Source organism: Pungitius pungitius, chromosome 17 (assembly GCF_949316345.1).
Source record: "Pungitius pungitius chromosome 17, fPunPun2.1, whole genome shotgun sequence".
Lineage (NCBI taxonomy): Eukaryota > Metazoa > Chordata > Actinopteri > Perciformes > Gasterosteidae > Pungitius > Pungitius pungitius.
In genome coordinates, this window is record NC_084916.1 from 2,028,635 (window position 1) to 2,053,336 (window position 24,702).

At 44.8% G+C, this 24,702-nt stretch overlaps 1 protein-coding gene across 23 annotated transcripts in view; it reads left to right on the forward strand.

Moving 5' to 3' along the window:
• The window catches only part of pleca (plectin a), a 73,085-nt gene extending 51,874 nt beyond the window's left edge, over positions 1–21,211 (forward strand). For 18 of the 23 annotated variants that reach the window (XM_037473594.2, XM_037473598.2, XM_037473596.2 and 15 more), the window contains 25 exons: positions 92–187; positions 458–585; positions 1,157–1,250; positions 1,331–1,485; positions 2,058–2,400; positions 2,662–2,739; positions 2,932–3,093; positions 3,179–3,283; positions 3,398–3,493; positions 3,919–4,044; positions 4,184–4,336; positions 4,549–4,703; positions 4,791–4,917; positions 5,151–5,334; positions 5,521–5,541; positions 5,998–6,155; positions 6,328–6,506; positions 6,595–6,733; positions 6,842–7,198; positions 7,408–7,491; positions 7,563–7,667; positions 7,933–8,031; positions 9,685–13,032; positions 13,489–20,341; positions 20,447–21,211. In XM_037473594.2, coding sequence (XP_037329491.2) covers positions 92–187; positions 458–585; positions 1,157–1,250; positions 1,331–1,485; positions 2,058–2,400; positions 2,662–2,739; positions 2,932–3,093; positions 3,179–3,283; positions 3,398–3,493; positions 3,919–4,044; positions 4,184–4,336; positions 4,549–4,703; positions 4,791–4,917; positions 5,151–5,334; positions 5,521–5,541; positions 5,998–6,155; positions 6,328–6,506; positions 6,595–6,733; positions 6,842–7,198; positions 7,408–7,491; positions 7,563–7,667; positions 7,933–8,031; positions 9,685–13,032; positions 13,489–19,677 — 12,681 coding nt within the window. In that variant the 3' untranslated portion in view covers positions 19,678–20,341; positions 20,447–21,211. The remainder of the gene's footprint in view (positions 1–91; positions 188–457; positions 586–1,156; positions 1,251–1,330; positions 1,486–2,057; positions 2,401–2,661; positions 2,740–2,931; positions 3,094–3,178; positions 3,284–3,397; positions 3,494–3,918; positions 4,045–4,183; positions 4,337–4,548; positions 4,704–4,790; positions 4,918–5,150; positions 5,335–5,520; positions 5,542–5,997; positions 6,156–6,327; positions 6,507–6,594; positions 6,734–6,841; positions 7,199–7,407; positions 7,492–7,562; positions 7,668–7,932; positions 8,032–9,684; positions 13,033–13,488; positions 20,342–20,446) is intronic. The other 5 variants (XM_062558402.1, XM_037473603.2, XM_037473614.2 and 2 more) reach the window with 1 other exon arrangement.
• The last annotated feature ends 3,491 nt before the right edge of the window (positions 21,212–24,702 follow it).

A 24,702-nucleotide genomic window follows, 5' to 3' on the forward strand; every position in this document is an offset into this window, starting at 1 on the left:
GATCTGGGCCTTAAGTCTCAAGGAAATGTTTTGACTGACTTAACAGCAGATTAAGCAATGTTGACAATACATTTAATAATCTCTTTTGCAGGTTCTTTGGCGTCAGTTTCTCAAGTTTAAAGAAACCGAGCTTCCAGCTAAAGAGGCAGACAAGAACCGTTCAAAACACATCTTCAAGTCTTTTGAGGTGAATTTAAGTTTAACTTCAGTTTACTTGATCTGTTTTAGAGCCGAACAAATACATTGATTACACAATTAGCCCTTTGGCAGGAAATAACAAGTCAACTGTTCTAACAATTCCTTTATAGTTGCAGTCACTGTTCAGGCAAAGATGTCCCTCGTTAGGATTTCACTAGTTACAGCACACATTTGAATATGCTAACTTGGGTTTTGTGCTTTTTATTTTGTGCAATGTAGACCATTAAGAAATGAGCCCTAATATGCTTCTCATTTTCAGGGTGCTGTTCAGGCAGGTCATGTCAAAGTGCCGCCAGGTTACCATCCCTTTGATGTGGAGAAGGAATGGGGACGTCTGCACATCGCCATACTGGAGAGAGAGCGCCTCCTCAGGACCGAATTTGAGAGGCGAGTGGACCGAGATCTAAACCTCATCACGCGTTCTGTTGCCAAAGCAAACTTCGCGTTTGAAAGAAAGATCCGAAATGATTCACCCACTGGTTACTGTGTGACCATGACGATGACTCATTTCCTTATGATAAAGTCCACATTGGCAATAAAAAGGAACCAGCTTTAGTTTTGTGGGATGGAAAGTAAAAATCATCAGGGCAAACACATGACAACTGTGTCTAAGGGCAACAATCTCACACAAATAATATGGTCATCTGATACTCATACGCTTGTCTTTAATCACAAGGCTACCAGAGAGTTCTTTTTACCATTGTTGTTTCCGCGACGAGAGAGCTGTGGAGAGTTTTATAAAACGTTGACTTTAGTGGACACTCAGGGCCCTAACATGGCGTTCATGCATCATGGATATGACTTTAAGTTCTTATTCCGCCAGAAAACTGAGTGAGTGCTTTTTGTTGTCTAACTTCAGTATTTCAATCATCAGAAGAAAAGCCAAAAAGTACAGTGGAGGCAGTTAGTCTAGCTTTAGTGCCTTTTCACTTTTGACCTCCCTCCTCTCCCCCTGCAGGCTGGAGCGACTTCAGAGGGTCGTCAGTAAGGTCCAGATGGAGTCGGGGGTGTGTGAGGAGCAGCTCAACCAGGTGGAGACTCTGCTGCAGACGGTAAGACCCAAACATCCCTTTGACCAGGACGCACTGGCGCCTCACGCAGCGCTGTAACGACGCTTGTCCCCGTGCTGCAGGACGTGAGGATGCTGAGCTCAGGGAGGCCTGCTCAGCACACGGCAGAGATGGATGCAGATCTGGACAAAGCAGAAGGAATGATCCGCTTCCTCTTCAATGACGTTCAATTGCTTAAAGATGGGCGCCACCTCCAGGCCGAACAGATGTATCGCAGGTGCAAAAATCTAACTTTCCATTTTTAAATTGACATAAAGCTGCGATTAAAAAGTATCTTTATTTTGAAATGAGCTGTTCATAAACTACTCAATAGAGTGCTGTAAGAATCTGCCCTATACCCAAATACGTTTTTACACTTTCAGTTCCCTGGTCTGGAAGCAGATTTTGGTTACAAGCATCAAATATGTTAATTTATATAAAATGCAAGTGTTAATATTACTCTGGTGAATCTACTTTTGTATGACTTGCGGTTGCTAACATGTGGCTAAATTAGACTACAAAAATGTTGGCGTCATAGCTCAGATTTTTGTAGACTGAACCAATGTGATGATTCATTCTGTGGTTAAAACGAATCCTCCCTGCAATACTCTAATACTCCTTCCAATTCTCTATTAGTTGTTTATGTGGTAAAACAGAACCAATAGTCAAATACAATCATAACAAATACCAATCTTAAAGTTGAGAAGCTTGAGCATTTTGTATTTTTCTGGACGTAAAATGTAAAATATTGTTGATGTTCTTACTGTTTATTGACTAATTAATGAATTCATTGCCATTCTGTATTCTTAGAGTGTACCGTCTCCACGAGAGGCTGGTGAACCTCCGCAGCGAGTACAACCTGCGCCTCAAGTCCGGTGTGACCACCACCCAGATCCCCATGACTCAGGTTCACACCGCCCAGGTCACCACCCTGCAGCAGGCCCCCATGAGGGTGCGCCCTGAGCTGGATGAGGTCACCATGCGTTACATCCAAGATTTGTTGGGCTGGGTGGAGGAAAACCAACGGCGGGTGGATGACGGCGAGTGGGGCACCGACCTGCCCACCGTGGAGTCCCAGCTGGGCAGCCACCGCGGCCTGCACCAGTGTGTGGAGGAGTTCCGCTCCAAGATTGAAAGAGCAAAGGCGGATGAGGTACAGACTAGTTCATCTGGGTTATTGGGTGTAGCAAGGATATTTTAAAAACTAAAATAGAAAAGGAAGGATGTTGTTAATTGTTGAGGATTTTGGTGGTTTGGATAATATTCAAGAATTGTCCTGCCATTGTGAACTTGATTATAATATCCAATATCGGTCAAAGATGTGATTTCTCGTCAGAATATAATTTATTTTGTATAGTTATTCTTTACCATTAAGGGTTTACTGACCTGTTTTGAATGTTTCTTTCTACTGCAGAGTCAGATCTCACCTGTCAGTAAAGCTGCCTATCGTGAGTATCTGGGAAAACTGGAGCTGCAGTACAACAAGCTCATGGTAAGCAAAACATACACAAAAAGAGACCCCATGTCTTTCAACTTAAGCACTTAGTAGGGACAAGGCTGTCACAACATTAACCTCTTGGAGGTTCCATAAAGTCAAAACAGAACAAAAATACATATATATAATATATTCTGTCACTTGTTAGTGCTCCAACCCACAATAATGTGGTCACATGTTCACTTACAGAATGCCTCTAAGGCCCGTCTGCACTACCTGGACCAGCTCCACGCCTTCGTCATTGCAGCCACCAAAGAGCTGATGTGGCTCAACGACAAAGAGGAGGAGGAGGTCAACTGCGACTGGAGTGAACGAAACACCAACATGACGGCCAAGAAAGACAACTACTCGGTAGAGTGACGACGCGCTGCCGGCCCTGCTTTCCAGTGACTGTGAGGAATGTGATGTGATTGTGATCGTTGTTGGTTCCGAGCAGGGTTTGATGAGAGATTTGGAGCACAGGGAGAAGAAGATGAACGATGTCCAGGCTACAGGAGACAAACTGCTGAGGGACGGTCACCCCGCCAGGAAGACTGTAGAGGTACAACGATTTAGGATGGAGAAGGACTCGCTACTAAAAACCACATCAAAATGTAGAAGTCCTGAATGAGTGTGATTACCCTCCTCATCAAAGCAACTGTTGTGCCCCCCTCAGGCCTTCACTGCAGCTCTGCAGACTCAGTGGAGTTGGATCCTCCAGCTGTGCTGCTGTGTCGAAACCCACCTGAAAGAAAACACTGCCTACTACCAGGTAGGTTTGGTAACTTGCATCACTAGAGCCCAGACCAAGGGACGCTTCACCCCCAACAGAGAAAAAGACGTATTTTTGACCAGGCAGTATAGATTCATGCTTCATTCTGCTCATTCATACTGTAGGAACATGTAGTTTAGTAGAAAGAATGATGTGAATTATCTTCAGGATAATTTCTATAGAGAAACCTTACTGCTGAGTCTTTTAAATGCATTTGTTCTGCACGCTAAGTGCCATGTTGTCACATTTTACTGGAGTTTGTTTTTTTTATCAACTGTCCCTGTGATGTTTATCTAGAAAGAGTCGCTGGCTCACTTCCAGCAGTACCGTGTTGCCCTTTTGTTTGACCTGCTGTTGATGCCTGTTTATTTAGGGTGAGTTCTGAAAGCTGTGGCTGAACTTCTTACTCTTTCTTCCATGGCTAGTTTTTCTCCGACGTGAAGGAGGCCGAGGACAAAATCAAGAAGATGCAGGACGCAATGAAGAGGAAGTACACCTGCGACCGCTCCATCACAGTCACGCGGCTGGAGGATCTACTGCAGGATGCAGCTGTGGGTTTTTTCACCATGTTGTGCACATACTAAAACACATCACAACACTGTTCTGTTATCACACTTTAGCTCTGTGGTTGCGTGTTGATCATAATGTGTCAAAATCTCAATAAAACGGCAATGTATTATGTCTTCACAGGATGAAAAGGAGCAAATGACTGAATTCAAAACTCACCTGGAAGGCTTGAAGCGACGGGCCAAGACCATCGTCCAGCTAAAACCACGTAACCCTGCTACTGCAATAAAGGGCAAACAGCCCGTGCAGGCTGTCTGCGACTTCAAGCAGATGGAGGTAGGTCTAATTCATTAACTAACTCATTCTGTTCAGTATTTATCTCATTTAATATTGTTAAATATATTCATTGTTTCTAAATTCTTAATGGAATATGAAAACTGCATGAAGGAAAGTAATTCTCTTGGTGAACACCAATACATTTAAAGGAGTATCAAGTAGCAAATTGAGTCATTTAGACATCAGTGTGTTATTTTTTAACCTGCTTACAGATCACAGTCCACAGAGGGGACGAGTGCGTTCTGTTGAACAACTCGCAGCCTTTCAAGTGGAGGGTGCAGAATGACAAAGGCAGCGAGGCGTCCGTACCATCCATCTGCTTCCTGGTTCCACCCACCAATAAGGACGCTGTGAACAGTGTTGCCGGGTGAGTTGCTGTCGGAGATTACTTCAAAACTGAATTTTCATGCACACAGTGTGCCTTTAAGTGCTAATCCTCATTAACCCTCCTCAGACTGGACGGAAACCTCCAGAGGCTGCAGACAATGTGGCAGACGATGTTTGTGGACATGAAGAGCATGTTGTCCTGGCAGTACCTGATGAGAGATATCAACATCATCAAGACCTGGAACGTCACCATGGTATTAACACTGAGTATCCTGTATCAGAGACAAATGAATACACTAACAGTTACTTTATGGATCTATGAAGGACAGTAATAATTAATGTAAAATGGCTATTGTTGGTTGCTGCATTTATATCCACCATTATGTTGAAATAGATGAGTTCCCTCTCGGTTCCTCTGAGGTAAATACGGAAGCCCAGAGAGGCAAGGGAGACAATCTCATTCTCTTGATCAATGCCACCCTTGCAGTTTAAGACCCTGACGGTGGAGGAGTACCGTCTGGCACTGAGGAACCTGGAGGTGCACTACCAGGACTTCTTGAGAGACAGCCAGGACTCCCAGATGTTTGGGGCGGAGGACCGCATGCAGGTCGAGTCCAACTACAACAGAGCCAATCAGCACTACAATACAATGGTCAGCTCTGCAGAACAAGGTGTGTAATGTGGATATAATAAACCACTGTGGATTCTTCTATTATCCAAACATGCACTTTCATCGTTTATGAGACACACTTATTCAGTTTTTAGTTTTTTTTTTTTTTCATCTAATCATTTCTCAGACCTGTGTTGAGTCATATGAGTCATATGAGTGTTAGTTGACGGTTGGATTCACGTTACAGGCTATGTGCCTCCCAGAGCAGGTGAGGTGCTTCAGTTACAGTGTGCAGTAGTAGCTTTTGTTTGGCTCAACATGAATGTGTGTGTATCGAGGGCTGTTGTGTCGTCATGTTTCATCCCATTCACTCAAATCAGCGTCTTTTTCCTCACTGGAATCCCTCCTAACTCCATTCATTGTTGCATTCTGGTCTTTGCATGGTTTTAACAGCAGCTTATTTTCAATCTTTAGCACAGAATGATTACCAAACTGATCACTTAACCACTGTGATGAATTATCAAGAACCAATCAAGCATGAAGGACTAAATGTATTTTTATGTGACATAAATACTTTTGCATAACATGATAGTAATCCTACTAAAGCCCCTGGAGTCTTTCTTTGTAACTACACAAAATCACACTTGAATTAATGGGATTATTTTATCGAGAGTTTCTCGGTATACTTATATTAATTCTTCTTTGTTTCCCCAAACCAAAACAGGAGAGCAAGACGAGTCCATGTGTCAGACGTACCTGACGAAGATAAAAGACGTTCGTCTGAAGCTGGAAGGTTGTGAGAATCGAACAATGACACGTCTCCGCCAGCCTGTGGACAGAGAGCCGCTCAAAGCCTGCGCCTTGAAGACTGCAGAGCAAATGGTACGAATAAACCTCAGTATAAAAGGCTGAGATGTGCAAAAATGTTAAACCCAGGTATCCTGCTACGTATCCTGTTAACTATACGGTTTTACTGGCAGAATAATGCTTTACTATTTATATCATAGGCCATGATATTCATTCTCTAAACTGCCCCCCTTTTTTTCAATATCAGAGTGTCCAGTCTGAGTTGGAGGGCTTAAAGAAAGACTTGAACTCCATCACTGAGAAGACGGAGGAGATCCTGGCGTCTCCTCAGGAGAGCAGCTCCGCCCCGATGCTGCGCTCCGAACTGGACCTCACGCTGAGGAAGATGGACCACGTCTACGGACTCTCCTCCGTCTACCTGGACAAGTGAGGCTTTTGTGACTCTGAGCGCTTATCAGCGGATCTCCAGCGGGTAGTGTGCTTTGTCTAAAGGTGAAAACTCCTTTGATTTCAGACTGAAGACCATCAATGTCGTCATCAGAAACACCAAAGACGCAGAGGACACGCTGAAGAATTATGAGACTCGTCTGCGCGGTGTTAGCAAAGTACCAGCTGAAGAGAAGGAGGTGCAGGACCAGCGCAGTCAGCTAAAGGTCTCTCCTTTTTTTTCTGGTTTCATGCTGGGATTGAAACCATGTCACTATTGTTCCCCAACTGGAATGCAGTTAGAGCTAATGGATTTTGTTATTTTCATCTGACAGGCGATGCATGCTGAAGCAGAAGGGGATCAGGTTATTTTCGACCGCCTGCAGGACGAGTTGAAGAAGGCGACCGTCGTCAACGACAAGATGACGAGGATCCACAGCGAGCGGGACGCCGAGCTGGAGCATTATCGTCAGCTGGTCAACAGCCTGCTGGACCGCTGGCAGGTCCTGTTTGCTCAGATGGACCTGAGGAGGCGCGAGCTCGACCTCCTCGGGCGCCACATGAACTCCTACAACGAAAGCTACGAGTGGCTCATCCACTGGCTCGGAGAGGCCAGGCAGAGGCAGGAGAAAATTCAAGCTGTGCCCATCGGTGACAGCAAGGCTCTCAAGGAGCAACTGGCAGAGGAGAAGGTATTGTAAAAGAAAGGAATGGGTTGTGTTATGCCCTCTAGTGGTCAGTTAGGTAGAGTGCACCTCACTGATTTGAATAACTCACTGGCTGTTTATAGTGGTAGATGTCGATTTGTGTTGAAAAACATTTATGAAATACGTTGTTATAATTAAAAGGAAAAAGTATTTTTGAACAGTGAAACTAATAGTGTTTTCATTTATACTTACAGAAACTCCTGGAAGAGATTGAGAAAAACAAAGACAAGGTTGAAAATTGCCAGAAAAATGCGAAGGCTTACATTGATTCAGTCAAGGTAGGCTGCTACTTTAAACGCTTAAACTACATGTTATTTCTGGCTTGGTTTAAGATTCTTTTCTTTTTTAGGATTACGAATTCCAGATTTTGACCTATAAAGCCCTCCAGGATCCAATAGCATCTCCTTTAAAGAAACCCAAAATGGAGTGTGCATCTGATGATATCATTCAAGAGGTAAGTTTATCAAATGTCACCCGAAAGCAAAGATGTGCTTACATCCAGTTGGTTACCATGGTGGAGTATGAATCTTTATGCAATCTCTAAAGGAATAGTTTTGATGTTTGGAAGCAGCATTGTTCTAAATGTATTGTACACATTGCTGTGCATCTTGTGTCTGTTTCTCCAAAAATATCAAACTATCCCACATCATCCTGGAAACTAAATATATATTACACAGGGTGCAGGAAATTGCTAAATAACTACATTCCTTTTTCTTCAGTACGTCACTCTGAGAACCCGCTACAGTGAGCTGATGACTCTCACCAGCCAGTACATTAAGTTCATGACAGAGACGCAGCGCCGCCTGGAGGATGACGAGGTAGTTACACGCTCTGGTGTCATGCACAAGCAGCTTTCTGTGAAAACCTAAAGTCCCACTAACGTGATCATTGCAACCCCACTGCTGTTAACCAATTTGACGTACGGGAAAGAATCGTTCAATATTCCTACAAAAAACATTGGCACTCAAAACTTGGATTACTCCTTGGAATGAATTGGAAAGCGTTCAGTGGTGAAGCAAACGGTTTCATCCTGGTGCTTCAGCACATCACCACTGCAGTCTCTCATCCCCCTACACTGTGTATGCATTCAAATCCTGTCACATAGTGGATAGTGATGACTCTAATTTTGCTGCGGCCAATTGCCCGGAACTCACTTGCATTTTGCAACTGCTTGATTAAGCACTTTCTTCTTTATTTCCTCTTGAAATCACACACACACACCTGTGATTTGAAGGCTTTAGTTTGGCTGCCTGCGTTCTCAGATATATGCTACTCTACCTTTTACTTTTCCCCTTCTTTTCTAACTTTGTATTGTTTTTTATCCTTTTGACCTGCTCGCCAGTTGCTTTGTCATGACGAATATTAATCTCACCCGTAAGAGATGAATTAACCCCAAAGCATCAGGTATTTAAAAAAGTAGACAAAGAAAACTTGGGAATCTCACTGTTCATGTCATTTGTCTCTGTCAGATCGTTGTCTGTACCAAAGGGAAGGTTCAGGATCTTTTGGAGACTTTTCGTTAAGTTAGAATACATTTGCAATCAGGTTTTTCTTTGCCAGTTTAATGTCAACTGTTAATAAAATTCACTAGATGGCATGTGTTTTCTACTATTTTGACATAACTTTCATAAAAGCACTTGTCCCCTTTTAAAGGTCTTATTTATTTTTTTCAATATTGTTAAGTGCTACAACAACAAAAAAAGTAGGGAAACAGTTGAAAGTAAATCCTTTTTACATTTTTAAATGTACAACCAAGAAGACATCTTACATCACAGATTAAGAATTTTTGTCTCCATTTTTACTAGAAAATAGATGATAATTAAAGAGCTTTATTAGAGATCAATATGACAGGTTTCAAAAGTGTTGGACCTTCCTTTTTAGAATATCAATCACAGTTACACAATACATCGCTCGTGTTACTAAGGAATAGAAGTCATCTTTTGATGTTGACAGTTTACATAAAGTCCAAAAGAAAAAAGGTTTGCTGCATCATTCTGCTGTTGTTCATAGTAAAGCTGGCTTCCTCTCTTTGGCGTTATGCTTATTTATTATTTCTTGCCTATTTTCGTTTCAATCAGTTGACACATTCAGGTAAAGCTACTATGTAGAAATGCCTAACCCTGAATATCAAATGGTGACGCAACAACGTTCCTCTAGAAGCCCTGACATTAAAAATATTCCAAAGCCTTTACAAAACTTCTACTACTTATAACAAATACATCAACTGATTTAGTAAAATGTGACCAGGCTTGAAAATACCTTACTGCATGAGATGTGTGGTGACGTGCTGTGACGTTGTGAAGTGTCATTCTGTGTGCCGCACATTAAATTGACAGTATCTTATGTAAATAATTACCTGTAACATATTCTCATGTACTTACACTTTCATTGCCTACATGTTTTATATTGCAGTTAACACCTCTAACATTGTCTCTATTCCCCTTGCTCCCTCTTTGCTCCTACTAATTCAGAAAGCTTCAGAGAAACTGAAAGAAGAGGAGCGGAAAAGGATGGCAGAGATACAGGCTGAGTTAGACAAACAGAAGCAGTTGGCAGAGGCTCATGCTAAATCAGTAGCCAAAGCAGAACAAGAAGCTCTGGAGCTGAAGCTCAAGATGAAAGAAGACGCCAGCAAGAGGCAAGACGTCGCGGTGGATGCTGAGAAGCAGAAGCAAAACATTCAGCATGAGCTGCGTCATCTGAAGACTCTGTCTGAGCAGGAGATCAAGTCCAAGAGTCAGCAGCTGGAGGAGGCGCTAGTCAGTCGTACCAAAATCGAGGAGGAGATCCACATAATCAGACTCCAGTTAGAGACGACAATAAGACAGAAAGGCACAGCTGAGTCCGAGCTACAGCAGCTCCGGGACAAGGCCGCGGACGCCGAGAGGCTCAGGAAAGCTGCTCAGGAAGACGCAGAGAGGCTTCGCAAGCAAGTTACTGAAGAGACTCAGAAGAAGAAGAATGCAGAAGAGGAGCTGAAACGGAAATCTGAGGCCGAAAAGGAGGCCGCGAAGCAAAAGCAGCAAGCAATGGATGACCTGCAGAAGTTCAAAATGCAAGCAGAGGAGGCAGAGAGGCGCATGAAACAGGCTGAGGAGGAGAAGCTGAGGCAGATCAAGGTAGTAGAAGAGGTGGCACAAAAGAGTGCTGCCACACAGCTGCAAACCCATTCCATGTCATTCAGTGAGAAGACCACTAAACTGGAAGCGTCCCTTAAGAAAGAGCAGGGCACTGTTCTCCAGCTGCAGGAGGAAGCGGAACAACTCAAGAAGCAACAAGAGGAGGCTAATAGAGCCAGGGAGCAGGCGGAGAAAGAGCTTGAAACGTGGAGGCAGAAAGCCAACGAGGCTCTCCGCTTGAGGCTACGCGCTGAAGAGGAAGCTCAAAAGAAGAGTCTGGCTCAAGAGGATGCAGAGAGGCAGAAAGCAGAGGCCGAGCGTGACGCCAAGAAACGGGCCAAAGCTGAAGACGCCGCTCTGAAACAGAAGGAGAATGCAGAGAACGAGTTGGAAAAGCAGAAGACGTTTGCAGAACAAGTAGCGCTGCAGAAGCTGTCTGCAGAGCAGGAATGCATACGACTAAAAGCCGACTTCGACCACGCCGAACAACAGCGAGGCCTGCTGGATGATGAGCTCAAGCGTCTGAAAAACGAGGTGAATGCTGTCGAAAAGCAGAGGAAGCAGCTGGAAGACGAGCTGGCCAAAGTCAGAAGTGAAATGGACGCTCTTCTGCAGATGAAGATGCAAGCGGAAAAGCAGACAATGTCGAACACCGAAAAGAGCAAGCAGCTGCTGGAGTCTGAAGCGACGAAAATGAAGCAGCTTGCCGATGAAGCCGCGAGACTGAGATCGGTTGCCGAAGAGGCAAAGAAGCAGAGGCAGAGAGCAGAGGACGAGGCAGCTCGGCAGAGAGCGGAGGCAGAGAAAACACTGAAGGAGAAACTCGCCGCCATCAACGAGGCCACTCGTCTGAAGACCGAAGCTGAGATCGCCCTCAAAGCCAAAGAAGCAGAAAACGACAGGCTGAAAAGAAAAGCTGAGGATGAAGGTTACCAGAGAAAGATGCTGGAGGATCAAGCTGCTCAGCATAAACGAGACATACAGGAGAAAATCACTCACCTGAAGAGCTCCTCTGACTCTGAGTTGGAGAGACAAAAAACAATCGTAGAAGACACTCTGAGACAAAAGAAGGTGGTTGAAGAGGAAATTCACATAATTAAGATCAACTTTGAGAAAGCGTCAAAAGGCAAGTCAGATTTAGAGGTGGAGTTAAAGAAGTTGAAGGCTATTGCAGAGGAAACCCAGAAGAGCAAGCTCAAAGCTGAGGCAGAGGCTGAGAAACTTAAGAAGCTTGTTGCTGAGGAAGAGAAGAAAAGGAAAGAGTCTGAGGAGAAGGTGAAGAGGATTACCGCAGCAGAAGAGGAGGCCGCTCGGCAGTGCAAATCCGCTCAGGAGGAAGTCGAGCGTCTCAAACAGAAGGCTGCTGAAACCAATAAGCAGAAAGACCAGGCTGAGAAAGAGGCAGAGAAGCAGGTTATACTGGCCAAAGAGGCGGCACAGAAATGCAGTTCAGCCGAGCAGAAGGCCCAAGATGTCCTCAGCAAGAACAAGGAAGACAGCCTCGCTCAGGAGAAGCTGAGAGCCGAGTTTGAAAATGCTAAGAAGCTCGCCAAAGCGGCTGAGAAGGCCAAAGAGAAAGCCGAGAAAGAGGCCGCCCTCCTCCGACAGAAAGCTGCTGAAGCTGAGAAGCAGAAGAAATCTGCCGAGGATGAAGCCGCAAAACAGGGCAAAGCTCAGAAGGATGCAGAGAGACTGCGGAAAGAGGCGGAGGAGGAGGCCTCCAAGCGGGCGGCCGCTGAGGCGGCGGCACTAAAGCAGAAGCAGCAGGCTGACGAGGAGATGGCCAAGCACAAGAAACAAGCAGAACAGGCACTCAAGCAGAAGTCCCAGGTGGAGAAGGAGCTCACGACGGTCAAACTGCGGCTGGACGAGACCGAGAAGCAGAAGGCCTTGTTGGATGAGGAGCTTCAGCGAGTGAAAGGTGAAGTAAATGATGCCGTCAAGCAAAAGGCGCAAGTAGCGGATGAGCTGTCCAAGCTTAAGATCCAGATGGATGAGCTCCTGAAACTTAAGCTAAAGATTGAGGGAGAAAACCAGCGCCTCATGAAGAAAGACAAAGATAAAACACAGAAACTACTAGCGGAGGAAGCGGGGAAAATGAAGAGCCTAGCAGAGGACGCTGCCAGGCTTACTGTGGAAGCGGAGGACGCAGCCAGACAGAGACAGGCCGCCGAATCCGACTTGGCCGAACAGAGGGCACTTGCAGAGAAAATGCTGAAGGAGAAGATGCAGGCCATCCAGGAGGCTAGCAAACTGAAAGCCGAGGCAGAGGAGCTCCAGAAACAGAAGAACCAGGCGCAAGAAAAGGCTAAAAAACTTCTGGAGGACAAAGAGCAGATCCAGCAGCGCCTTGATAAGGAGACGGGGGACTTCCAAAAATCCTTAGAGGCTGAGCAAAAGAGGCAGCTGGAGGTTTTAGCTGAGGCGGAGAAACTGAAATTGAAGGTGAAAGAGCTCAGTGATGCTCAGGCAAAAGCTGAAAAGGAGGTCAAGAAATTCAAAAAACAAGCCGATGAGGCCAAAGTGCGTCTCCAGGAGACGGAAAAACAAACTACAGAGACTGTAGTGCAGAAGTTGGAGACACAGAGGCTCCAAAGCACCAGAGAGGCCGCTGAACTGAAGGAAGCTCTTGCTGGCATCGAAAATGAGAAGCAACAACTGAAAAAAGAGGCAGAGGAACTTCAGAAAAAATCTAAAGAGGTATTTTGACATGAATTAACATTGACAAGACAATTTACAACCTCCCATTTAACATGGTCCTGTTAAACATGCTGACTAACTACAGTATTTCTGTAGCATTTCGTGCAAATTGCAGTAACAAACAGCTATTTACATGAATGCCATTCAAAACACAATACTGCAGAGTTTAAATTGTCACTAATACAGCGTATTTCTATGATGTCCTTCGATGCTGAAGAAGATACTTTAAATGGCTATGCTGAAGTTTACTTTGTCTTTGTATGTATGTTAATTAGTGACGTTTAGATTTTGTAAACATGAGCTAAAGGTTTGCTAAGCGTCACACAGCGTACACAATAGGATCAGTCTCCTCAAGGAGGCATATTTACAAGATTGTCAACTATTGATCTGAATAATAAGCCACATGTGTTGATTGACTGACATTTTACTGATTATGTCCTCTTTTTTTCCAAATAGATGGCTCTTGCCCAACAAGAACAAATTGAGCAACAGAAGGCCATTCTTCAGCAGTCTTTCCACACAGAGAAGGAGCTGTTCCTGAAAAGGGAAAAAGCAGTTGAGGACGAGAAAACAAAGCTTGAAAAACTGTTTGAGGCTGAAGTCAACAAGGCTAAAGCTCTCAAAGATGAACAAGAACGTCAGCAGAAGTTAATGGAAGAAGAAAAGAAGAAACTTAAGGCCATTTTGGATGAAGCAGTAAAGAAACAAAAGGCGGCTGAAGAAGAGATGAAAAACAAGCAGAAAGAAATGGAAGCGCTCGAAAAGAAGAGGTTAGAAGAAGAAAGACTCCTTGGAGAGGAAAACCAAAAGCTCAGGGAGAAACTTCAGAGTGTTGAGGTGGCCTCCAAACAGGCTGCTTCCAAAACAAAGGACAGTAATGTTCAGACTGATGAGGTCCCCGAGGAACAAATAGTTGCCATGACGACCGTGGGAACAACAAAGAAGGTTTTTAACGGGTCTGCTGAAGTGGACGGAGCAAAGAAGGATGCGGAATCACCGTTTGCATTTGATGGGATTAGAGAGAAAGTTCCTGCTGAAAGACTCCACAACATTGGTGTCCTGACCAAGAAGGAATTGGACAAGTTGAAAAAGGGCAAGATCTCTGTGCAAGACCTTGGGAAGACTGATAAAGTGAGATCATCTCTTAAAGGTCAGAGCTGTGTTGGAGGTGTCTTGACTCCATCCAAACAGAAGATGAGCATCTATCAGGCTATGACTGAGAACAAGATCACTCCTAACACTGGCACAATGCTGCTGGAAGCTCAAGCAGCTTCTGGCTACATCATTGATCCAGTGAAGAATAAGCTCCTCACCGTAGACGAGGCTGTTAAAGATCAGCTGATCGGCCCGGAGCTCCATGACAGGATGCTCTCTGCAGAGCGGGCCGCCACTGGCTTCAAAGATCCCTACACCGGAGCCAAAATCTCTCTCTTTGAGGCCATGAAGAAGGGACTTATCGAAAAGGAGCAGGCCACCAAGTTCCTGGATGTACAGCTGGCGACTGGCGGCATCGTCGACCCCATCAATAGCCACAGGGTGCCGCTTCAGACTGCCTACAAGCAGGGCCAGTTTGATGCAGACACGAACAAGAAACTCTGTGACCCCAGTGTCGAGTGCAAGTTATTCATTGACCCCAGCACTCAGGAGCAGCTCACTTACCAACAGTTGATGGAGAAATGCACCAAGGACCCAGAGACAGGACTTCTGATGTTACCCGTGACCGAGAAAGCCGCTCAGAGTGAGAGAACATACACAGACCTGGAGGCCAAAGACGTGTTCAGTGCGTCAAACGTTGTTGTGCCGTTTGGGAGGTTTAAGGGCAAAACCGTCACCATTTGGGAAGTCATAAATTCCGAATACTTTACAGAACAGCAAAGAATAGAATTGATTCGGCAGTACAGGACGGGCAAGATCACGGTGGAGAAAATTATCAAAATTGTAATCACTGTTGTGGAGGAGAAGGAGAAGGGCAAAGAAAACTCTTTTAACGGTCTGAGGGCTCCAGTCTCTGCCAGTGAGCTGTTGGAGTCTAAGATTATAAACAAAGACTTGTTCAACAAACTGAGCAATGGCAAGACGACGGTGAAAGAGATCTCAGAGATGGAGCCTGTGAAGAAGGCGCTGCAAGGATCACCGAGCATCGCCGGCCTCCTGAATGAACCAACCAAGGAGAAAATGTCCTTCTATCAAGCACTGAAGAGAGATTTACTGTCACCAGAAACCGTGTCAACCCTCCTCGAAGCTCAAGCTGCCACTGGGTTTGTTATCGACCCCGTCAAAAATGAGAAGCTCTCAGTCGATGAAGCCGTTAAGTCGGGTCTTGTGGGCCCGGAGCTCCACGAACGACTCCTGTCGGCAGAGAGAGCCGTCAGCGGCTACAAGGATCCCTACACAGGAAAGAACGTGTCTCTGTTTGAAGCCATGAACAAAGGCCTCATAAAGAAGGACCACGGGATCCGTCTGCTCGAGGCACAACTCTCTACAGGCGGCGTTATTGACCCTGTTAACAGCTATCGCATCCCACACGAGGTGGCCTGTAAGCGCGGATATTTTGACGAGGAAATCGGCAAAACCTTGAAAGAAAACACGGACGACACAAAGGTGTTTTATGACCCGAACTCACAAGAGCATTCGACCTATGCTCAGCTCATGGATCGATGTGTCCCAGACAAAGAAACTGGACTCCTATTGCTTCCTCTCTCAAAGACGGCTGCGAAGCCAAAGGAAGACAAGCAAATAACAGAGGCGCAGACAGAGGAGGCTTTGAACCGTTCAACTTTGGAGCTGGACTGTGGCCCTTTCAAAGGCAGAAAAGTCACAATTTGGGAGATCATACACTCTGAGTACATCACCGAGCATCAAAGAATAGAGCTGATCCGCCAGTATACAATGGGAAGGGTGACGATTGAAAAGCTGATAACGATTGTGATGACAATGGTTGACAAAAAAGAGGACAAAACTGAGGAAGAGGCCGCTTTTGAAGGCCTGCGAGCACCAGTCACTGCCAGTTCTTTGCTTGCTTCCAACATCATTGATAAGGCTACATTTGACCAAATCCAACAAGGGAAAAAGACACCTAAAGAGGTTAGTGAGACTGATAAGGTACGGAAGTACCTGCAGGGCACAGACCGCATCGATGGGATCACTATGGGAGATTCAAATGAGAAGTTATCCATATATCAAGCCATGAAGAAGAATGTTTTGCAACAAAACACCGGGCTTGCGCTACTTGAGGCCCAAGCTGCGACAGGTTTCATAACTGATCCGGTTAGAAATCAGAAATACTCTGTGGACGATGCTGTGAAGGAGGGAGTTGTTGGCCCAGAGCTTCATGAGAAACTTCTCTCAGCTGAAAAATCTGTGACTGGATACAAAGATCCGTATACGGGCAATACAATTGCTCTATTCCAAGCCATGAAGAAAGAACTTGTCCTGAGGGAACACGCTATTCCTCTCCTGGAGGCTCAGTTTAATACAGGAGGGATCATTGATCCAGTCAGCAGCCATCGGGTTCCCAATGATGTGGCCATTCAGCGCGGCTTTTGCAGTAAACAAATGTCTAAGTCCTTCAATGAGCCCTCAGGTGACGTCAAAGGCTTCACCAACCCCAACACCAATGAGAGTGTTACTTACAAACAGTTAGTGGAGAAATGTGTAAGAGATGCCCATTCTGGTCTGTGCTACCTGCCTCTGTCAAAGGTTGAAGCTTCTGCTCCTGTGGAGAAATCCTATCAGTACACAGAGGAGCAAGCCCAAACAGATCTAGCCAACACTCAAATTGAGATCCCTCATAAGAGTTTTGCAGGAAAGACTATGAACATTTGGGAAGTCATGAACTCTAATATGCTTCCTGTGGAGGAGAGACTTCGCCTCATGGAGCAGTATCGCACGGGACAAATCACAAAAGAGAGAATGCTAATCATCATCATTGAAATCATTGACCAAAGAGAGACTCTGAAGGTGGAGCAGAGCATGTCATGTGACGTGATCAGGAGGAGAATTACTGTTGAAGAGCTGTACAGTGCTCGAATTATTGACTTGCAGACGTACAACCTGTTGAAACAAGAAAAGATGACTATTCGGGAGGTAATGGAAATGCCATCGGTCAAACAGTACCTTTTTGGTACAGGTTGCATCGCCGGAATCATGTCAGACAATCCTCCAAAGATCAGCATTTACCAGGCTATGAAGAACGGACTGATTCGACCGGAAGTGGCTTTGAATCTCCTCGAGGCTCAGGCCTCCACCGGATTCATGATCGATCCGGTGAAAGACGAACTCCTAACAGTCGATGAGGCTGTGCGCAAGGGGCTCGTGGGCCCCGAACTCCACGACAAGCTTCTCTCCGCTGAGCGGGCGGTTACAGGCTACAGGGACCCGTACACCGGGAAGGTGATTTCTCTCTTCCAGGCCATGAAAAAAGGCCTTGTTCCTGAGGATTATGCCCTGACGCTTTTGGAGGCCCAAAATGCCACTGGTGGCTTAATTGATCCGGAATACTACTTCCGCCTGCCTACGGATGTTGCCATGCAGCGTGGATACATCAATAAGGAGACACTCGACAGAATATCTGAACCCGCTGTGGACGTGCGAGGCTACAGTGATCCAACGAGCGATGAGAAACAGTCCTACGCTCAGCTACTGAAGAGGAGCAGAGTGGAAAAAGGAAGTGGTTTGCGGCTACTCTCGCTAGCCGACAGAAGGCTTCTCTTCAAGGGTCTCCGAAAGCAAATCACCGTGGACGAGCTGCTCCGTTCACAGATCATCAGCCAGAAGACGTACAATGAACTCACAGAAGGTACCATTACAGTGGAAGAGGTCAGCAGAGAGGTGAGGAAATACCTGGAGGGAACCAGCTGTATTGCTGGTGTGTTTGTAGAATCCAACAAAGACCGCCTTTCCATTTACCAAGCAATGAAGAAGAACATGATCCGACCGGGGACCGCCTTTGAGCTCCTCGAGGCTCAAGCCGCCACAGGATATGTAATTGATCCCATTAAGAACCTGAAACTAAATGTCACTGAAGCAGTGAAGATGGGTGTTGTTGGCCCAGAGTTTAAAGATAAACTCAACTCTGCCGAACGAGCAGTCACGGGCTACAAGGATCCATATTCTGGCAAAATAATTTCCCTGTTCCAGGCTATGAAGAAGGGCCTCATTCTGAAAGATCACGGCATTCGCCTCCTCGAGGCTCAAATTGCTACTGGTGGAATCATTGATCCGCAGGAGAGCATTCGCTTGCCAGTTGAGACAGCGTATGAACGTGGCCTCTTTGATGAGGAAATGAACGAAATCCTCACCGATCCATCCGACGACACAAAGGGCTTCTTTGACCCCAACACTGAGGAAAATCTTACCTACCTGCAGTTGATGGAGAGATGCATGATAGACCCCGAAACAGGCCTCGCTCTTCTGCTGCTGAAAGAGAAGAAGCGCGAGAGGAAGACGTCCTCCAAGTCCTCCGTTCGAAAACGCAGGGTCGTTATCGTCGACCCGGAGACGGGCAAGGAGATGTCCGTGTATGAGGCGTACCAGAAGGGGCTCATTGACCACCAGACCTATCTTGAGCTGGCAGAGCAGGAGTGCGAGTGGGAGGAAATTACGATCACCTCATCTGATGGAGTTGTGAAATCCATGATCATTGACAGAAGGTCCGGTCGGCAGTATGATATTGATGATGCAATCTCAAGGGGCCTGATTGACAAGTCGGCTCTGGATAAGTACCGTGCAGGAACTCTGTCCATCACAGAGTTCGCAGACATGCTATCTGGAAACGTGGGCGGAGTCAGATCCCGGTCATCCTCCTTTGGCTCCTCTTCCTCTTACCCCATGAGCCCAATACCTTCCATCAAAGTACCAGCAACCACATGGAACGACCCAACTGAGGAAACGGGCCCTGTCGCTGGAATCCTGGACACAGAAACCCTGGAGAAGGTGTCAGTCACAGAGGCCATTCACAGAAACCTTTTAGACAATATAACCGGCCAAAGGTTGCTGGAAGCTCAGGCCTGCACGGGCGGTATCATCGACCCAGATACAGGAGAGAAATTCTCTGTTGTGGATGCAATGAACAAGGGGCTGGTGGATAAAATCATGGTTGATCGCATCAGTCTTGCCCAGAAGGCGTGCAATGGATTTGAGGATCCCAGGACCAAACTGAAAATGTCCGCATCTCAAGCTCTAAAGAAAGGCTGGCTATACTACGAGGCTGGCCAACGGTTCCTGGAGGTCCAGTATCTCACCGGTGGACTAATCGAACCAGATGCTACAAACAGAGTGCCCATAGACGAGGCCGTGAAGAAGGGCACCTTAGATGCGCGCACTGCTCAGAAGCTACGAGATGTTAGTGCATACTCAAAATACCTCACGTGCCCTAAAACCAAACTGAAGATCTCTTACAAGGATGCTATGGAAAGGAGCATGATAGAGGAGGGGACCGGTCTGCGGCTCCTCGAAGCATCGGCCCAATCGAGCAAAGGCCTGTACAGCCCCTACAGCGCCAGCGGGTCAGGCTCCGCCTCCGGCTCGCGGTCTGGCTCAAGATCCGGCTCCAGAAGAGGCAGCTTTGATGCCACAGGATCGAGTTTCTCGACAACCTTCTCTTCCTCGTCCTATGGATCACCGAGCTATGGCCGCCGATACTAATGACTTTGAAGCAGTGATGTTCCATGGGAAGGTTACACAGTGCTCACCAGATGCCTACCCAGTGGAGCTCAGACTACTTTTATTCTGCTCTGCATGTGGTTGTTACAGAACTTTAATACAAGTTGAGTCATTTGTTTATTTTACGTGTCGCATTTACTTTTAGTCATGACTTGATGATTTTCCTGCTGTGAGCAGCATGCGCCAGAGCTGTTCTTTATTATCTCAAACTTTTCAAGTGTAGATGGTATAATTCTTGTTTGGATTTGTTTTAAGTTTTAGGACCCACCGTTCAACAAACAGTATTCTATTTGCAATGTTGTGCGTGTTACACTATAACTGCTCATGACCTGATTGAACCAAGCAAACATTTCTGTATATTTGTGAATGTCTGAATATTTGGATCAAAAGAAAGATAAATGCCACTCTGCAGCGCAGAATAAGGAGTTTCTCCCTAAGATGAATAAACACTACGGCTGACAAGCTTCAAGATCTTTTCTCTCCTGGGCTACACTGCTGCATATACTCTCTCTGCTTCCATCATCTACCCCATTCCAAGTTGTCTGTCGTATAACCTGGAGTACAGCAACATAATAACTTTCTGCAGCCTATTAAGACCACTAACGCCATCCGACGGAGACATCATACAAGGCCCAAATTACAAAAGGTACGTTTACGGTACACTGACTATGCCTTCATTTAGTTCAACTTACGTTCGTCTTTTTGGTTCTGAGCCCCAAAGTCTAATGCTGTTCATTTTTTTCTTTTTCAGATATTTTTCACACTGTTCATCTCCAGCTCTTTGCTCAGATTTCCTCAAGTAGACTTTTGCCTTGATTTTAATCCGTTTATCAAACCTTTACAGAAACAAATGCTCATATGACGTTTCATACTCGTGTTATTCCTATACCGTGATTTGTAGATGCCTGCAAAATCCTCTGAAACCCTGAATTGGGCTGCTGAGTGTTGTAACATGGTGCAGTGGTTGCACACAAACTGGCTGATGCATGACTGAAGCAATGTTCCCCATACTGGTCTGATTACTGTGGTTCAGGTTCGCCTTTTCTACAGCATTTATCCCTCATTTCAATGTCATAAATGTGTGCACACAGGGCTAAACTGTACTCTTTGAAATGTTTAATAGATACAATTCACCCCCCCCCCTCCTCCTCCCCAAACCCTCCCCAGATATGAATGTAATATATGTACTATACATCAACGATTGAGAAAAATCTTTAAGCTTTGCAACCAGACCCAGTATTTGTATTTTTCCACAGCTCATCCTTATTTTAAAAATTTGTATCATTTTATTTTCGTATTCTTTATTTCTGCTTTGCATGATTTACTAACATTTAAAAAGGTGCAAATAGTTGGATTCATTAAAACATTTGTTTTATTATTAGTTTTTTAATAGGTTTGAAGGATGTATTTTAATGAGGGTTGTCAAACCTTTTCGAAAAGGGTGTATTTATAATAAAAGGGTGACATGGAATTTTATTGTAACATCGTACGCTATGTAAATAAAGATGAAAATGTATTTTTTCTCAGCTTCAGTCATTGTTAAATTATGACAGATTATGTTGTCTTTAAATCTGATATAAATATATTTTGAAGTCCTTCTCAAACTATCATAGATTAATTAAAATTAACGCTCATCCCTGCAAACAATGTTTTATATCTAATGAGTCAAAAGATTTTTTTTTAAGTTTTAAAGTTGTAGAAAAGTAAAATGCATCAAAAAATTTAAGAAAAAAAGAGTCATGCATGTCTGGCATGTCTAAAATAAAGAAGGTAAAGTATGTTGGATAAAAATGTAACAAAAAAACAACATAAACACCATGGCACAATATGTCAAAGAAAGTCATATTTTATTTTTTTAAAGTCATAGTATTAAAACACCAGTAGGAAGTGTCAAAGAAAGTCCGTGTAGTGTGGCGACATTCCTCCTCCCATACACTAGGGGTCTCTGTTGTCTGATGCAGGTGCTGCATCGACGGTCATCAGCGGGATGAGGAGCCGCCTGTGACCGTAGACTATACTATGTATATATAAGGCTCGATGTCTCCGTGTTGCCGGCCAACGCAGTCGAACGTCCGCACATGGCGGCCATCTTGGTACGGTCGGCTCGCTCACCCAAATCGTGTTAACCGCGGAACGTTTCTCACTGGAGGAGTTACGGAGGACCGTTTATACTGGAGCACCAACTAGCGTTCATGACTTCAGACAACAACAAACCACAGTGAACATGAACGAAGAAGCTAACGAGACCGTGTCGGGTGGCCCCGTGAATGGGAAATCTTATTATAATAAACACACGGATGGAAGCGTCGATAAGAGCGTGGTTGTGTGCAAGCTGTGCAGCAAGGAATTCACATCGAGCCTCAAGTATCACCTCAACGCAACACAATTAGCAGCTAGCGTGGACGTTAGCCCGACCCGAGTACAAGGACCCACACCCAACCCACACTGCACCAGATTACGGGTTTAAGGACCAGGGTAACTAAGTCCACGTCTGAAAAAATAACCAATGTTCTGAATGTACTTGAAAGTATTGGGTCTACTAAAAAAAACATAGTTTAAAGGTATACTTTCCTATAGGCTACCTGAATTTCTGAAAGTACTATATTTCTAAATGTGCTATTTCTAAACTTGTCTGCTGGAATTGGTTGAACAAAAATAAAAATCCATGTGAAAAAAATTACTTATCACTGTTCTCAGGTCAAATATTTATGCAATAAAATTTTTGATTAATTAATTACAAAGCCTCTAATTAGATTAACATTTTTAATCGAGTCCTGGCCCTAATAATATATAATATATATATTGACCTTAAATATATTTTTATATAATAATTTTTTACCTATTATTTAAAAAAAATCTTTTCTGTGACATTTTTTGATCCTACATATTTTGACTTTTTTCACAATATTTTTTTCCCATGACATGACTGGAATGATCTTAGATGGAGCAACCTACACGTCCCTGTCACTAATGCCAAATGCCCCAAATTTCTGTACTTTAAACCTTATCTGGGTTCAACCCTCAAGGGACATGGTGGCTCTTCCTAAATCCTTTTTTAGTTTTGGGTAACTGACATTTATAAAAAATCATAATGGGATATTGCCCCAGAGACGGATTGATGCATCTTGGAGGATCAACCATGCTATTCATTCAAAGGCACAAGTGAGTTGAATTTGAATGTAACAGAGAATTGGAGGGTGGATGCACTAAAAAGGGTAAACAAATCTACACCCTATGCCAGACTGTCATTTTAAGGTTGTCCACAGGATGCCCTGAAGTAGACAAACATGTGATTGTCTTGAAAAATGCCCTCAGAGGCTGTAATAAGTTTCATGTCAGTGTGACTTGGGACTTGCTTCGTCTTTGACTCGACTTGACTCGGGATTCGAGGGCAATGACTTGAGACTTGCATAACAGTGACTTGTTCCCACCTCTGCTGTCCAGCTAATAAGTGCTAAAAGGCTAAAGCAAAGCAATTAACATCAAATTCAATTCATCAGCAAAAGATTCTTCATCATTCTTGACAATGCCATCATAACTCAAGTGAACGCGCCGTGTGTTTCTGCATAACCCCTAGGGTTCACTTCTCTGAAACAACCGTGGGGACAATGCCCCCACTACTACCTCCGCGGCAGTGTGCTCAAGACTTGGCACGAGCGGGATTTGAACCCACTGGCGGTGCGCACAGAGGCTTCTGGGCTCTAGCTTGCACCCCTACACTACCAGTCCTGGTCACATTTTGACAACTTTGATTCTCCTATTTAACCTTGAGCATGTGAGTTAAACCTCAAAAGTCTTTTTAAATGCTATTTCCACATCTGGGCTTGAACCCACAACCTTCAAGTGCAGTGCAGGGGCTTATGTCAGCAGCTCTTCCACTGTGCTACTTCACCACACACTAACCAAACCTTTGTTTGTTGTATTTAACCTTGAGATTGCTACTCAAACCTGAAGTAAAGCCAAAGGCTCAAACCCAAGACTGGGCTTGAACCTACAACCTTCAAATGCAGTGCAGTGGCTTATGTCAGCAGCTCTTCCGCTGTGCTACTTCACCACACACTAACCAACCCTTTGTTTGTTGTATTTAACCTTGAGATTGCTACTCAAACCTGAAGTAAAGCCAAAGGCTCAAACCCAAGACTGGGCTTGAACCCACAAGGTAAGGACAGTTGCTCCTCAGCTCTTGTGCTGCACTACCTCACCATGCACAAATTACATTTTTGTTTCTCGTATTTAACCTTGAGACTGCTACTCAAACCTCAAAACTCTTCCAAAGCAGAAGTGATGTCTGCATGAAGGGGCTTGAACCCACAACGTCAGACAGCAGGTTGGAGCCTGCAGCCCTTCAGTTGTTCCCTTGTGCTATTCAAGCACATGCCTCATTGTGTCCGTTTCTCATATTAGACCTTGGGATTGTTTACTAAACCTCAAAACTGTTTCAAAGTTTACAGTTTGAAGCCCTGACTGCAACCAAACCCTCCTTCTGAGAGAGCAGGTTTGAACTGAGGATCCTCCACACTTCAGCCTTCCTGCTATCTCCCTGCACTGTTCCACCACACACCTGTTGATGCTTTTGAATCCAACCTCAATTCTCATAGATTCTCAGGCTGGAATCCACAACCGTTCCATACCGTTATAATAGAATTGCAGGTCAAGTAAAGTCATATAATGGCATTTCTAATAAAGCCCTAGTTGATTTCACTACTTTTATGCTGTGATCCTTATTTCACTTTTTTCGACATGTGTGCTGATGCCCGCGTGTGAATTGAGAGGATCCATACCGACTCCCCTATCGAGCTAAACCAGTCTGAGGGTCCTCCTCAGCTGAGTGGAGAATAAATCCCGGAAGAAATAAACACGTTTGACACACGGCACCTTGAGGAGAGAGAATCAAATCCCAAATGTGGATCAGGAAGGTCAGCTTTGATTCCACTAGAGACACCAGAACTCACCATGATTCACAGTGTCACTGTTTGTTTAATTTAAAATTAGGGCCGGGACTTTAGC